This window comes from Plutella xylostella, chromosome 25, assembly GCF_932276165.1.
Source record: "Plutella xylostella chromosome 25, ilPluXylo3.1, whole genome shotgun sequence".
In the NCBI taxonomy this organism is placed as follows: Eukaryota; Metazoa; Arthropoda; class Insecta; order Lepidoptera; family Plutellidae; genus Plutella; species Plutella xylostella.
In genome coordinates, this window is record NC_064005.1 from 622,034 (window position 1) to 637,661 (window position 15,628).

Below are 15,628 nucleotides of genomic sequence, written 5' to 3' on the forward strand. Positions count from 1 at the left end.
TAATACGCAATCTCAGAGTACACCTTCGCATTTTACAGCTGACATGACAATCAATTTGTTTATTTCAGCTGGCAACACTTTTAGTTAAGTGTCAAAAAAGTCGAAGAAGTTCAATATTCTAAAGGTGCTTATTTATCTATAAATCTTCAATTTAACAAGCTAATTGCAACAAAATTCAGTAAAGTAAATACTAAATGATCAGTAATTCGCTATTGCCTTAAAATTTTCGGTGAAAATCTAGTGTTATGTAACTGTGTGTTGAGGTTATCTTCTGTATTTTTCAGATGCTCACCTCTTCCCTTGTCGCTGGCCTGCGGGCGGCCCGTAGCTCCGTGGTGTTCAGCCGCAACCTGGCGGCCGCGCCCACCGCCTCCGACCCCATCCAGCAGCTGTTCTTGGACAAAATCAGGGAATACAAGCAGAAGAGCGCGTTAGTACTGTTTCACCTTTTAAACCTCAGTTTTCATCCGATCCTCATATATTAAATGAATATCAAGAATGATCACCAAATGAAAAACCTAATTCATTTCAACAACTATCATTTATTTAAAAAAACTATAAGTTGTATAAAAGAATTTTCAGTATCACTTAAAAACTTGTGTTTATCTTTTGTATTTTCAGTGGTGGCAAGCTGGTAGACCCTTCACCCGAGATTGAGAAGGAGCTTAAAGCTGAGCGTGAGAAGCTCGAGAAGCAGTTTGGAGGCGGCAGCGGTGTGGACATGACTGCCTTCCCCACATTCAAGTTTGAAGAGCCCAAGCTGGACCCCATCGACGAACAGGCCGCCAAGAAGTGAAGAACTTTAGATTTACAAATTAATTTAATGTCAAAAGTACTTTCCAACAAGAAATCAGCATCTAGAATGTAAAATAAACTGTCACAGTGCAATCAGTGTGAATAAAGTTTTGTTAGGATATTTTGCTATTTTATTTGCATGTCTTGTTTGGTACAGTTGTAATTTGAGTTATTTTTTAATTAATTTAACAATAGGTGTCTAGATATACAATACTCACATACGTTGGATGAGGGTTTCGTTTTTCCCGACCTTTTTCTGTTCCCGGGAAACGGGAAATTTTTTCAAGATTTCCCGGGAATTCCCGGGAAACGGGAATTTATTTTAAATGCTAGTTTTTGCTATTTTCGGGTATTAAAACACTAACAATTAAATCAAATATACTTTTATAACTCTTACTTTTATTACTCGTATAGGTAGAAAAAGCAACAGTCAGATAAATTAACAACCAAAATTATAATGATTTGTTTTACATGCAAAATTATTTGTTTTTCTTAATTTTAAAATAAACCAAAGGTATTATGATTAACAGTTTGATAATAATATTATTCAAAATTAATTACACTTGAGGCAATGTTTTTGAAAAATTCATTCATTCAGCGATTTATCGCTCAACCTACTTCTTATTTAAGTTTTTTCTCTGCGTTAGTAATTTTATGAAAATAAACGCGGACACAAAACCGGGACATAAAAAAAATATAATTATAAACAAACAAAAACCCGACTGCACGCTAAAAAGGTGAAAACAAGTCCCAATGTTAATGGAAAGTATCGTGGGCGGGGACCACCAGAGGTTTCACCATTTAGCTGAATGTTACTTAGAAAACGGCTTAGTGTGGCGGTCAAGTTGGTCCCCGGAGTCCCCGCCTGCGATACTTTCCATTAACATTGGGACTTGTTTTCACCTTTTTAGCGTGCAGTCGGGTTTTTTGTTTGTTTATAATTATATTTTTTTATTTGTAACTTTTTAGTTGTTTTTATTTTATGAATTTTTACGTCAGTAGTCGGGTTTTAGTTCATGAACATTTTTAATTTCAATAATTTTGGTGTTGTTATTTTAAATACCTACAATATGCATATTTTTGAATGTGCAAATCAAGCCCATTCATTTGATACCCCACACGGCATAGTTGCAAAAATATTATTTTTTCGATCATCACGTTATGTCCTCTAGAAGGCATTTTAATGAAACGTCATCGCGTCATCAATACGCTTCTAACGATACCTCATACATCAAAATCTATCAAGCCCTTTAGGCTACAGGAGGGAACAAAGAAACAGACCAACATACATACATACAATCGAAAAACATTACCCTCCTCCTTTGGCAGTCGGGTAAAAAATATGACAGGCGTCACACTACCGTTAGCTTTTACATACTCTTTGGTCACATATGTAAAAGCTTATATTTTCTTTGGTTTTAGGTAGGAGAAACAGATAAATAAAGATGAAAATATAGCATAGAATCAATTAAAAATAATACCCGGGAATTCCCGGGAATGATATTTTTTTTCCCGGTTTCGGGAATGATATAATTCCCGGGAATTCCCGGGAACACGGGAACGAAACCCTACGTTGGATGGACGTTGGATACTCGTCCTCACAAGAGTTGAGGCAGTATTTGTATTTAGTAATAAGTTATAATAGCGCCATCTATGAAATGGTTAGTTTTCACTTTTATTTTCATGAAAGTTTTCTAGATGTCGCAAGTTGTATATAAATGCAGCAATTTTATTACTTTAGTTTAAAATACGAGAGTAATTTGATGCTGATCCACTATAAAATTTCCAATACAATCACTCTTCTAACCTCGACATATTAGGTTGGCCTTATACGAGTTGGTTTGGTAGTAGCAATACCTATCTACACTCTACAACATAACTTATGTAGCTAGAGCTACCTACTACTATTGGTTTGGCTACGTAATTATATTATAGGTAGGTACATTACTGTCTAGACTAGCTTACTGAGGCTAACCTAATATGATGCGGGTTCTTAAATTGCTTAAACACGTTACGCTGTACACGTACGATGTGGGTACTTTAGGTGACTAACTGATAATAATTATAATTTACCTTCTTACCTCAGTAAGAATAGGTAGAAAGATTGAAAAGAGCTTCCAAGTGCCGTCAATTTATTAACCGGTACCTTATAAATATCCTAATTCCGGCTCACTGCCCTCACTGGGCAGCCAGCAGTGATTCAAAACTAACTAATCTGACTTGACTCTGAATCTTGTGACTAACGGTGACAAACGCTAGTCTACCTCGTTTTTGTCACTGTCACGCGAGGAAGAGTAGGAATAGTAAGTAGGTAAATACATAAACATTTTTAAAATTTGTCTTATTGTAATGATTACAGGCTTACAGCACGGAAGTTTTCTACGTAACGCATGGAGCTACCGCAGTAAGATTAATGAGAGAATATGAAAGGTCTAGGACTCTAGGGTCCCTAAGGTAGGTTACCTAGGTAAGTATAGAAAGTTCAGTAAGGTAGGTACTTAGCTATAAACCTGCGAAGTTAACTATCAACAGTAGCAAACTACCTATAGTTATAGTTAGATCCTTATTTAAATAACTCCAAAAACAATCGAACATCGCGATAAACAAATCATAAACGGCACCGAAAACTGTCAAACATCACGGATAGATTGTGAAGATAAGATAAACAGGCGTGAATCCAGTGAGGTCCGTGAGAGTTGCGTGTTCGACGGCAGTCGGCCGCGAGGTGTGGGCCGCGCGTGACCTCCTTGCTCTCAGCCAGAGAGGATATAAACACAACATGGCTGCCGGCTTCGTCGGCTCCACCAAGAGCTTCCCGTTCTCCTTCGACACCGATGTGGAGGAAGAGGCGGGTCGCAGCACGCCGCGCCTCAATACGAGGACAGGTCAGTTCTGTTTTTATTGTTTACGGCTGAAACGCATGCAGTCTTTACGAGTTAGGAATTTAGAAAAAAAAAATCCTCGGAAAATTCGGAAAAATTCAAAATGTCGCTGTGCCATTATTCTGTTGTTTTCGTTTGGTGTTTCGCGAAATATCAACAAACACTCCTTGTTTAGTTAGTGTAATCCTGCCAGCAGGAAGGTACCTCGTAGTAAGTTGTTTGCAGTAAATACGGCAGTGTACTCAATTTGTCAGGGTTGCCACGCGATCGATACCGCTCGCACCTATCAGCTGTTGGTCGTGTGGCCAGTCATTCTGCGACCAATGCGACATGCATGCGACATTAGTAAGTTATGGCTTGACCTGCTAAAACTGTGAAACTGTGAAATAAAACATGGCTAGTTGTTAGGTGCATTTCACAGTGTGTCACATACTTAACTAACACATTAGTCATTTCATTACACCATGTAGGTAAATCTGCATTTCAAAGCAAAATGGCAAATACATATCCTAACTAATCCTAACTAATATTATAAATGCGTAAGTAACTGTGTCTGTCTGTCTGTCTGTCTGTATGTCTGTTACGCTTTCACGCAAAAACTACTGAACGGATTTGAATGAAATTTGGTATACATACGGTCTAGACCCTGGGAAAGAACATAGGCTACTTTTTATCCCGGAATTCCCACGGGAAAACTTTTTAAGGCGAAGCGAAGCGCGCGGGAACAGCTAGTAATATATAATATAATAAACATAAAAAAACCTATGATTAGTTTATTGTTATGTAGGTATAATGTATAATGTATTTAGTACCTACGTAGTTATATACAAATATCAGTTTTAGTTTTCAATAATGAACTTTGCCGGCAATCGAACTCCGCACCTTTCAGCTTAAGCTTTCAGTATCCACGGCATTCAAAATTCAAAACCTTTTCTCTGCTCGTTAGTCACAGTTTGTTGGTAGGGTATCCAATCCATGAATGTATGGATCTTACTAACGTAGGTACCGTGTTAGACGGTATTATTTTCAGTAAATTATAATGTATTAAGTATATTCCTATTAAGTATACCTATTATCGAAGAAGTAAGTAATCTTTAGGCTTTCCGATATTTTTACTCCGGTTTCCGACACCGGATGCAACAGCAATGAATGGACTAGTAAGTACCTAATGGCCCTTACAATGGCATATGTCTGAAATTTGACTAACACCACTGCACTGTCCTCATTAAAATATCAATGACCGAGGACACAATCAGTGCATCCGGCCGGTACTGACGTATGGTGCAGAAAATATGTAGACCCTGGCGGTTGGACTAGTCCACCAATTTACCTAAAGTCATTCGGCGGGCAATGGAAAGAGCTATGCTCGCGTTGCATTAGACGCCCTCCAGCATTGGACCGACGAACTTAGACAAGAGACCTGTAGACGCTGGATGAGGAAGGCCGAGGATAGAATGCTGTCGCTGCTTGGGAGATGCCTATGTCCAGCAGTGGTTCATGATGATGATGATAATTTAAGGTATATACTTAACTACAAGACACAATTATACTTAGGTGTCGGTATCCTTAAAGTAAACCGTTTGAATCGGTAGCTCCTTCAGATGAGCCTGAAAGAGTTGTGAAGTCTCTCTCCAAATCATGATAATTATGTAGTTATAATATGTGCATAATGATACCAAATTAGTAGATATGGCCAAATAAAATAAAATTACTTACTGAATGGATGATTTTGGAATGTTACCCCCTTATTCATAAAAAAGTTACTGAACGGATTAACTATTGAACTGTTTTGTCCCTCTCTGTCAAAGAACAAATTGTTCTCTGTCAGAGAGGGACAGAACAGTTCAATAGTTAATCCGTTCAGTAACTTTTTTATGAATAAGGGGGTATGATTATAGAATAGATAGCTAAAGGAATATAATCATAATCTTGGTGATAAGCTGATAAGTTGGTAGTAAACCATGCCACAGCTTAGATAATAGTTACTGACTGACCACAACCATACACTCAAAAGCCTGATATGTATGCTGATTGCTGTCATGCGATAATGATATAAATTCAGGAAATACCTACCTAACTATATTTTTGAAATTAATTTCTATTAAAATTTAAGGACATTCATATACCTAAGTAAGCAATTACCTAACTTAGTACTTACAGGTAAGTAGGTGGTTACATCTAAGTTGATGTTATGTATTTATTACATTACCCATATACACCATACATTGGTATTCCTGAGCAATTATCATCATTATTAGTCTACTTACCACAATCTTGAACAAACAATGTCGGTAAGCCGGCACTTAGAAAACAAGAGCATATATAAAGTGTCCTCAAAAGTATGACATCAGCAGCGTTACAGCTCGATGAAGTTTCCTTAGATGCGACTGAAAAACTGAACTCAGCCTTACAGGCCACGCACTACACGGATGCAAGCGCCGCCGCTAGTCTATTAATAAATGAGTTGTAGTACAAAATTGTGCTAAACACAAAACCATGTCATGTCATTGTGCCGGTGCCAGCCCGCGCCGTGCTCAGTGCTGCTCTAAACTTTACACAAAAACCTTGTCTCCGCAGGCTGTTCAGCCCCGAAAATCTGTGCAAAAAATTGTGATTAAAAACCAACATTTTAACTGCTAATTTGGTTTTGGCGCGCGTTTTGACAGCTGATGTGAGTTACCGCGGAATCGTTCTGGAATTTTCCACAGATTAATGTTAAAACAGGTGCAGTGTATGTAGTGTGGCTGTAAGGGCCGCGTTTCCGAGTGATGGTGACGGTTGTAGTGAGTCGGATAACTATTCTAAACTATTCCTTATGTTCACAAGACTACGATTGATGGGTAAACTATAGGTACCTAGGCGTAGGCAGGCTAAATTGTGCATCATTTTCAGTAAGCAGGTATATAGGTAAATATGTAAGTAGGTAGGTTGACACGTTAAAATGTTGTAAAGTGAAAAACAGAGTTATAGCTACATTACATAATATCTAAATTATTAAAGCTTAATATAGGTTTATAGGATACCTAGGTTAGTATTTATATGACCATGCAAGAACCACTGGTAAAAACGTACCTTAACCTTGGTTCTTATCGCACATTAAAGAGCCCACTGCCTAGGTACTCTCTTACTTTACCTACTTATTCTATTTTCAAACACAGTAATCTTAAATTTCACGAAAATAAATGTCAATTACTTAGATAAGATATTAATGACATGTACCGTACCCATGTATAGTGGTTTGCAATGGAAACCAGCAATCATGTAAACAAACCAAATTGTCACGATTACTCCGTAATCACATACATTTTCGATCAATTTATGAACATAGTCTGATTTCAACGAACACACCATTGTTTTCACATTATCTTCAACACGATTTAACTTGTATTTATAAGTTAAATTTGTTAAAACATTTGCAACGTAAAAATTTCGAAGTATTTGACAAGCTGTCATCTTAGTTTTTTACTCATCGAACTCTATAAGTCATTGAAAAGTTAGTGTTGTTCGTAATCTGAAGTTATCTTTTATTTTTAATTTAATAAATTATTTTAATTTAATATTATTTGAATACAATTTAAAAAAAAATCAAGAGCTTAATATAATTAATCAAAACGAAAAAAGGAAGAGGAAGAAATGAAAAAGCTCGACGGCATTTTAGACATGGCAAGCGATGACATAGTGGTTCCATTTATAATTACGGTCACCGGCGACACTTCTGATAGTGATGATGACGAAGACGAAGATTTAAATTTGTTTTAATAAACACTTTTTTTTATATATAATCAGTTTTATTTTATAGTCTATGGCTTATATATTTAATCCATATTTAATCTAATTAGAACACTATGACATCACTATGGGCATAAACAATACGCTGTCAATGTCAGTCCGCCATATTTGTTTACATGATTGTTGGTTTCTATTGCAAACGACTGTACCCATCTAATCTAATTTAGATTGACATGTTGATAGATTAAATACAACGTGTTTAAATTGTTGGTAGCCAACATTTTATTTGCCAGCGATGAGTGAATTTAATACACAATAAATTTAATTAGAGATTATTTCCCTGAAACGGTGTGGCTAAACTCTATAAGATTCATCATCAGTCTTCTATCGCCCACCACTATTGGGTGTAGGCCTCCTTTTTTTCCTTTGGTCCTGTGCCGCTCTGGTCCACTGGTTCCCTGCAACCTTGCAGATGTCATCGCACCATCTAGCAGGTGGTCTGCCAAACAGCTCATCGTCCGTCTCTAGCCCACCATTCTCTAACCACCTTCCATCCTCACCACGACCAAAGAATTGGTCCAAAGTGTCCCTGATTAAAATTTCCTATTTCTTTTCTCATTGCATTTTGCTTGCATCGTTTTCTTCCTTCCATTGCCCTATATTTTCTAACAAAGAAAACTTGTTGGATTCAATGACTCGTTTCAAAAACGGAACGGGTCTTTGACTTGTTTGCGTGCGTGCTGAAATTGGGTGGGCGTCTGGCGTGGTTCCCGCGCAAAATGTGACGAGAATAGACTCACTCACTGAATATTAGAGAAATTACTTCCGTGAGATTCGTGAATCAAGTTGTGTAGAATTCATTTCTTTCCATTGAGGATGTGTTTTTCTATGTTTCCTAGAAGCCTCATTGGAAATAGAAGTTAGTATTTTTTGCAGGATTAACCGGAGGTTCGTAAATATTAAATCCCGCATCCGAGATATTTATATCTCCGTTTAAAATCTAATTTAAAATTACCGCTTTAAATCTGCAATATAGGGTCACAGTACATATAAGCGTAACGTTAAGAAACATCTTTTCAACCTTTCATCTCGAAACCAGATAGGTACTTAACTAATATAATTTTTCCAATCTCGCACGAGATGGCCGAGTTAAATGTAATCTTTGCCAAATCTCGGCATTGGAAATGAGCACCGTAATTTGGAAATCGGTTCTCTGCTTTGTTTACCACCGCTGTAGGTATTTCATAAACAAATTATTTCAGTTTGTTTATCGACCTTTTTCAAGGTGCTTCGGTAATGGGGTCATGATCCGAAAAGTTCGTTGTTTCACCGGCCGCGGCCACTGATCTTGAAATTGAAAAAATATACTTTGATGAGGTATACCTATGTACCTACTACCTACCGAGTTAGTTGTACTGTACGGATCTACCACGGTAAGTAGAAGTAAGGAAGCTACTAACAGCCTGTATTCTGATTGTACCTACTTCAGTTCAGAGTTCAGACCATGGCTGTCGTTAAATGAAAATTTTAGTTTATTTGCGTTTGCTTTGGATTTTTGTAAGGCAAACGCCAACATCACTTATTTTTTTGTCTAGCTTTAGGCCGCAGTATCTTAGGTAATAGAGGGTAAGGATAGGGTGACTACATGACTAGAGGTTTCCACCCAGACGGCGATAGGCGCCATCCTGGCACCAGAATAGTGACTCACTGTATTGAACTTTTTGCTCTGCCAAGTCTGCCAACTAAGATCATCTAGGCAAGAGAATTTACAAGATTTTCTAATTAGGTACTAATTAGACAATGATGTCTATTCTGAAGGCGGAAATTCTAATTTTAATGCTGTCAAAACCTTAAATTATTTGTTTAAAATTCGACTCTATGACTGTTTATTGAAATCTCATTTGATACTAGTTATTTTTTTTGTTTGACAGCGTTAAAATTAGAATTTCTGCCTTCAGAATCGACATCAATATACCTACATAGTTAATTTATTGGCATATTTACCTGATACATATTCTATGCCAATATGTCAATAATTTGGCTGAGTTGGGCTGAGTATTATACTAGTCTAGTTACGGTTTATTATTCTGTGGTATTAGGTACTAGGTAGGTAGGTCTATGGTAACTTTCATCAGCTGCTTAATCCGAGCTTTTACCGAGTCCGAATAATTCCTAAAAGTATTTATTTTAAATTAGATTCCTAGCTACTTATAACAATATCTGTAACTGTGTAACAAAAAAGCGATACAACGCAAATAGCCGTCTATTTGGCGTTGTTTTAATTCCTTATCGCTTTTAGTGCATAGAATGTTAAAGTGACATACTTTTTGAGTGCTATACTATACCGAGTACCAACTAAACAAGTGTTGAGCTGGTGTTTTGGTGATGAAGGATGTCGTCTAGAGGGGTGCAAGACGGGGGGAAGTCGCCCCGCATCTTGAACGACTCGTTCTTCGATGAGGGTGAGTTCAGAGTGTTTAGTTAATGTTTTTGTACCTGTAATTTGTAGTATTGTATCAGCTACTAACGTGTTTATTGAATTGATGCGTGTACGAGTTTTAGTACAACCTAACTGAATCAATGAATGAAGCAATCAATTTATTAAGACAATTGTTCCTTACTACAAACATAAATAAAAAATAGCATAATCTCAAATAAAAAAATACTAAAATCAATGAAAAATAAAATAAAAGAGAAATTCCTTCGAGCCGGATTTGAACCAGCGACCTATGGATATCCGTAATCTTAACCTCTACAGTCCACCGCTCTACCAACTGAGCTATCGAAGGCATGTAGGTTAAAGCGAAATCATAAAACGTGTTCTATGTGTGTAGAAACTGTATGTTTTGATGACGTTTGTGATAAGTAGGGTGACGATGCGATGGCGTAACATACCATTTTGTTGGAACTTTCTTTGTGTGGGAGTGAATTGTTTTAAATGCATGCTTTTTTTGTTTTTCTATCGTCTGGTATTATTACTATCCGTGTTTTGTTTTACATAAATATTTACCTAAATTACCTACCTACGAGTAGTAACGACTTTTATTTCGCACGTTGGTTGTAATAATTTAAATTTCTTGGTTAAGACTAAATCTTACAAGAAATCATAAAATCTAATCGAAGTATTGTTATTTTTTACATATTTTTTAGTTAATTAAGTAGAAAAAAGTTGTCGAGATCGCAAAAGTGCGTTTTTTTACTGGAAATACCTAAGTTCCTTGTTTAGGCAATGAAACTATGTGAAACTGATTGTCTAAATCAGAAATTTTAAAGTACTTACCTAAGTATTTTAAATTAGGCTTTTATGTTTACTGCTCAAAATAACTGTATCGATTCTAAATTAAGCAGCAATCTGCTGTTTATATTAACCGGTCAAATGAAGCAGACACGTGGAGATCATTCGTTGAATTTTAGAAACGTCATTACGAAATAAGACCAGTCAAACAGACTGTTTTTTTCCAGATTTTATTTTGTGACACATATACTTTTTATTTTTGTTGAATCTACTCTAACTGCGTCAGAATATTGATCTGCGGTTTTAAGTTTACTGCTCAAATTAGGCTTTTATGTTTACTGCTCAAAATAACTGTATCGATTCTAAATTAAGCAGCAATCTGCTGTTTATATTAACCGGTCAAATGAAGCAGACACGTGGAGATCATTCGTTGAATTTTAGAAACGTCATTACGAAATAAGACCAGTCAAACAGACTGTTTTTTTCCAGATTTTATTTTGTGACACATATACTTTTTATTTTTGTTGAATCTACTCTAACTGCGTCAGAATATTGATCTGCGGTTTTACTACTTTAAAATGTAGGCCACAGAGCCCACAGGCCACAGGCAATGACTACACTGCAGTATTTCTTGTTTTAATAACTCGAGCAGCAGCTGCCAATCTCTAAGCAATGAGCACACTTTCAGCTTTCACAGCTGCGTCATCGATTTAATTAAATTCCAGCTTGCTCATTTGTTACCAAGGAGCCTTACAGCGTGAAAAACGCGATAAGCTAAACAAGTTGGAGCTGTAAGTTAATTCAGGCTGCATTGCGCCTATCACATGCCTACAAATTAACTGTAAGTAGGTATTAACGCAAAAAAACTTTAAACTTTGTTTAAACGAAATTTGACACATTTATAAGGTCTTTGATAGCGCTAAATATCTGTTAAACACTGTCTAAGTATTTGTGGTAAGGCCCTTACCACCGATGTGGGAAGCGCAGAAACGAATCCAAAATCTTGTTTTAAACGGACCCCTTTTTATAAATCCGTACGTGCACATATCTGTGGGTCGCTTGGTGATAGCTTGTGCTTATGCGGTTGTGGACTGACCTGCCAGTTTACAGTCGGCGGGTATCGAGGGCACAAGCCTCGGCCGCGTAGTGCCGTGCTACTGCGCCGCAAGTGACAATCTAACTGGAATTATAAAAAATATTTGGAATTTAATTATTGCATTTGTGAGACTTGGGTTTGTTTTCATTAAGATTTTAGTCGTTATAACAGTATCGTTATGTTTATTTGAAAGGGTTTAATATTTTTTTACTTATAACTTTAATATATGATTTTTTTTAAGGTACGAGTAGGTATTATGTAGGTATACGGCAGCTTTCATTTTATTAGTAAAACAGTTTGCTGTAATGAAACTTTGCGTGTTAATATTACTTTGCGTGTTTTATGTCGTTAAGAAAGTGTCCCATTCTCCCTAAGTGGATGGGTATCGTGTAGTCGTGTACTACATGTACCTACCTTTTAGTAGCTTAATTTTGTTGGAATCATACAATAATAAATGGCTACTGTTTCATAAAATAAAACAAAAAATACAGTTATAGGTATTATGAGTACCTACATTACAACATGTGAAAACTTTGTTAATTAGGTGGCTTTGCATGATGCAATGATTTAAGAAATGTTATTATAGTAACAAAACAAATATATTATTCCTTTCATTTAACTTTACTGTGCTATCGTGAATTTGGTGACCCCGCGATAAGGATAAATGCTTACATAATAATTTAAGCTTATCATTATGTTACATGTTTAACTTTGTAAATACATTTAAAGTTAAGAATTAAAATTATCTTGGCATTAAATTACATTTACAAAATATATAAGATATTAAGAACACTATAAAGCTTAAAAAAGATGACTTTAAAATAATAGTTACTTAAACAGAATAGTACTGAGTAATTTTAGTGTTACGAAATTATTTAAATCTGAATCCTTATTGGATTACATTACCTATAAGATCGCTATCAGAAACAGGAAGTATGAATGAAGTTCTTAATTTCCCATTGTTATATTTTAATATGGCATGGTCTGTAGTGCTAAGCACTCGAAGCAGCTGTCAAGAGTTGTCCTATTTTTGCAGCTCATGAATAATATTCTATTCAATTATTCATTCATTCAGACCCATTCTGGGTCAAGCTTTGGACAAGCTGTCATTTCCATGTTGTCCAGTAAATTATAGACTTTCATAATTATTGAATGGATTAAGTGAGAATAGTGCATTTTGATACGAGGGCGGAAAGTTGGTCATTACTAATCATTACAGTGGAGTTCTCTAATACAGCCAGAACTACCTGAGTTACAATTACTTCAACAAAACAAACCCAAAGCTTGCGACTAATAAATTTATACAAAATTATACTTATATACCTAGTTAAAATAAGGAAAGATATGAAGCAGTACGTGGGAGTGGAATGTTCTTTCATTACAAGTGAATAATTGTGCCTAGCGCAGTGAAGATGTTCAGTTTCGACAAGGACTTATGGCACGTCGGTCGCACCATGCAGGAGCCGCGGCAAGAGACCCCCCCGACACCTCATACCAACCGTAAATATACTTCCCTAATGTATCCAATACCTAAATAATAATTATAGTTACATAGTATAATATTTATTACCCCTTTGTAAGTCAAAACCCTAAAATATGCTCGAGATGTTGAGTGTAGGTTTAACTTCATAAGTTTTCTTTGTTCATACCCGTAAAATTTGACTGTAGGTTCCTCCTTACCTATTTGACACATAAATGTTTATGTGTGATACAAGTGTGATAAAATTCTAATATAATTGTGCTTAGGTATAGAACAAAGAATTAGTATGCAATTCAAGTGCAATTCAAGTGACCTCGTCGCGTGGATGTAAATGTAAACAATACTTGCACAAGCCGGCTGAATATTGTGCTGCTTAATTTAAAAACAAAGATTGTTTCTACGCCGGATATTATGGGTGCTGCAGTGCACTTGAGTGCACTATGTATATGTATTTACCTACTACCATGCACGCCCCTGTTGAAGGTCTTATTGACTAGTTATTTGTTAAAATTATATCTAGCCTAGCATCTTTTTATGGTGAAAAAAAATCATCGTAATTAAATTGAATGTTTCTAGATTCAGCACAATATGTAGTACTCACCAACCCGTAGTTTACAAGCTAAGAGAAGGGAGATACTTACTAAAATGCGTCGTAGAATATTATAAAATGCATATACATGTCTTAGATATTATTATTTTATATAGTTACCTACATTATTATTTTTTATTGTAAAATAACTAAGTATGTTTACTCCTTTAGGTACCTAGGTACTAGGTACATTTAGACAGTCATATTTCAAATTATACATAGAGTATTATTTCCTACCTCTAAGTATATAAGTAATTTGCGCACAAATAGTTTGTTTACAATTTATAAATAGATATTGTGCGTCACTTTAGTATTGATTGGGACAGATTTCAGCGTCGCGTCGACGTTGCGTCGCTTGTAAGTAGGTACGTTTATTAGATGAATGTAATATTTTTTGTCAAGGGCTATTTTTTAGTATTTAGTAGGTGATTATAAAAACCTACTAAAATGGATTCGTAGTTAGTATGTACTATAAATTGTATGTTTTACTAATTTAATTATTATTTTAAGTAAAAAATCCTACTTTACACCTGAAAACATTAGAAATTTCAGCATAATTATGAATCCCATCCCGATGGTGTACGATGAGTCACCACAGTCGAATGATTTCCACGGCAAGGAAAATTCCATAATTACGCAACGCATGGTCACCTGAAACAAATCAATGAGTTTTTCATCTTTGCGTCTTGTTAGCGTAGTAACCAAAACAATAATTAGATGGCGCTTATTCCATTTTATCAGGTATGTACGATAAATCAAAATTATGCACAAATAATGTTAGTACACTTCTTGTCCAAAACTAATAATGCACATGCAGATCTTCACACCCGAATCATTAAGGGGATTACGAAACCTAAAATGCTAATGTCGGTTTGATATACTTGATTAGATTGGAAAAACGGTAGCTTCTATCACTTTGAGAAAAATATATATTGTAGCAGAGGGTATACTCAACATGTTAGTTGCTTAGAAATAGGTGCAGGATTATAATAAGTATGTTAAAAAAAAATGCAAACAGACCATGTCTTTTGCCATTTTTCGACTTATTATGAAAAAACCCTCGAAATCAGAGGGCCCATTTTCATGGAATCTTATATGTATGTGTAGGTAATTAAATTCTTAACAAAGTTACCTTAAAGAGTTGGATTTAATGGACCAGAAGTCAACTTTTTTTGCAAAAAACTAATAAATTCCGGTTTAAAAATGATGACGCCGTGACAGATTTCAGATTTCTTCAGTCGTCGCCCTGGTGGCGGCCTGTTAGGAGCGATACCCACGCCATTTTATTTTTAATCAAATATTTCACAAAAACTGATTAAATCAACAAATGATGACTGCAAATATTATAATACATATGCATTTGCTATGAAAAGTTAATTTTCTAAACATTTTAGATGGAGAAAAGCCGAAAATTCTTAGAAAACATTTCGCCTTTTCGATTTGTTTACATTTTTTACTATAGAGTTACAGATGCATAGATAAAGGTAAACATTATACATAATGACACTTATTAGATTCTCCGAATAAGAACTATGTACGGTCAATACAGTATGCCAAAGCGCGAGCCTGTTTATATTCTGAGGGGTAATAATTTAACTTTATTTTATTTTAACGGTTGTGTATGCTAGGTAAGCTACACAATATACAGGGTGTTGAAAATTAAGTTCTCAATTTGTATTATTTGAAACCAAAAAACGTAATTTTTTATAATATATATTTTAAGATGTGGTAGTCTGTACACTAAAGGGTGTTCAAAAGTATAAGTACTTTTTAAAATTGAAGAACTAAAATGTACATATTTTTTTAAATCTATGAAGGTATT

The 15,628-nt window shown here is 35.5% G+C and overlaps 2 protein-coding genes and 1 non-coding gene across 8 annotated transcripts in view; 2 read left to right on the forward strand and 1 right to left on the reverse strand.

Moving 5' to 3' along the window:
* Window positions 1-5: 5 nt before the first annotated feature.
* On the forward strand, window positions 6-916 carry LOC105381918 (ATP synthase-coupling factor 6, mitochondrial). 2 transcript variants are annotated; one of them, XM_011551729.3, is made up of 3 exons: window positions 6-124; window positions 285-430; window positions 622-916. In XM_011551729.3, exons 2-3 carry the CDS (start codon window positions 285-287, stop codon window positions 794-796), a joined length of 321 nt encoding a protein of 106 aa, XP_011550031.2. In that variant the 5' UTR covers window positions 6-124; the 3' UTR covers window positions 797-916. The 2 variants fall into 2 exon arrangements, with proteins under 2 accessions (XP_011550031.2, XP_011550032.2); XM_011551730.3 differs by having other exon boundaries at window positions 79-183.
* Window positions 917-3,489: 2,573 nt separating this feature from the next.
* The window catches only part of LOC105381917 (AMP deaminase 2), a 39,556-nt gene continuing 27,417 nt past the window's right edge, over window positions 3,490-15,628 (forward strand). For 4 of the 5 annotated variants that reach the window (XM_048630245.1, XM_048630246.1, XM_048630248.1 and 1 more), the window contains exon 1: window positions 3,490-3,680. In XM_048630245.1, coding sequence (XP_048486202.1) covers window positions 3,575-3,680 — 106 coding nt within the window. In that variant the 5' untranslated portion in view covers window positions 3,490-3,574. The remainder of the gene's footprint in view (window positions 3,681-15,628) is intronic. The other variant, XM_048630247.1, reaches the window with a different exon arrangement.
* Trnay-gua lies at window positions 10,106-10,195 on the reverse strand. Its single transcript is given in 2 exon segments — window positions 10,106-10,141; window positions 10,159-10,195. It is a non-coding gene; the product is annotated as a tRNA-Tyr (tRNA).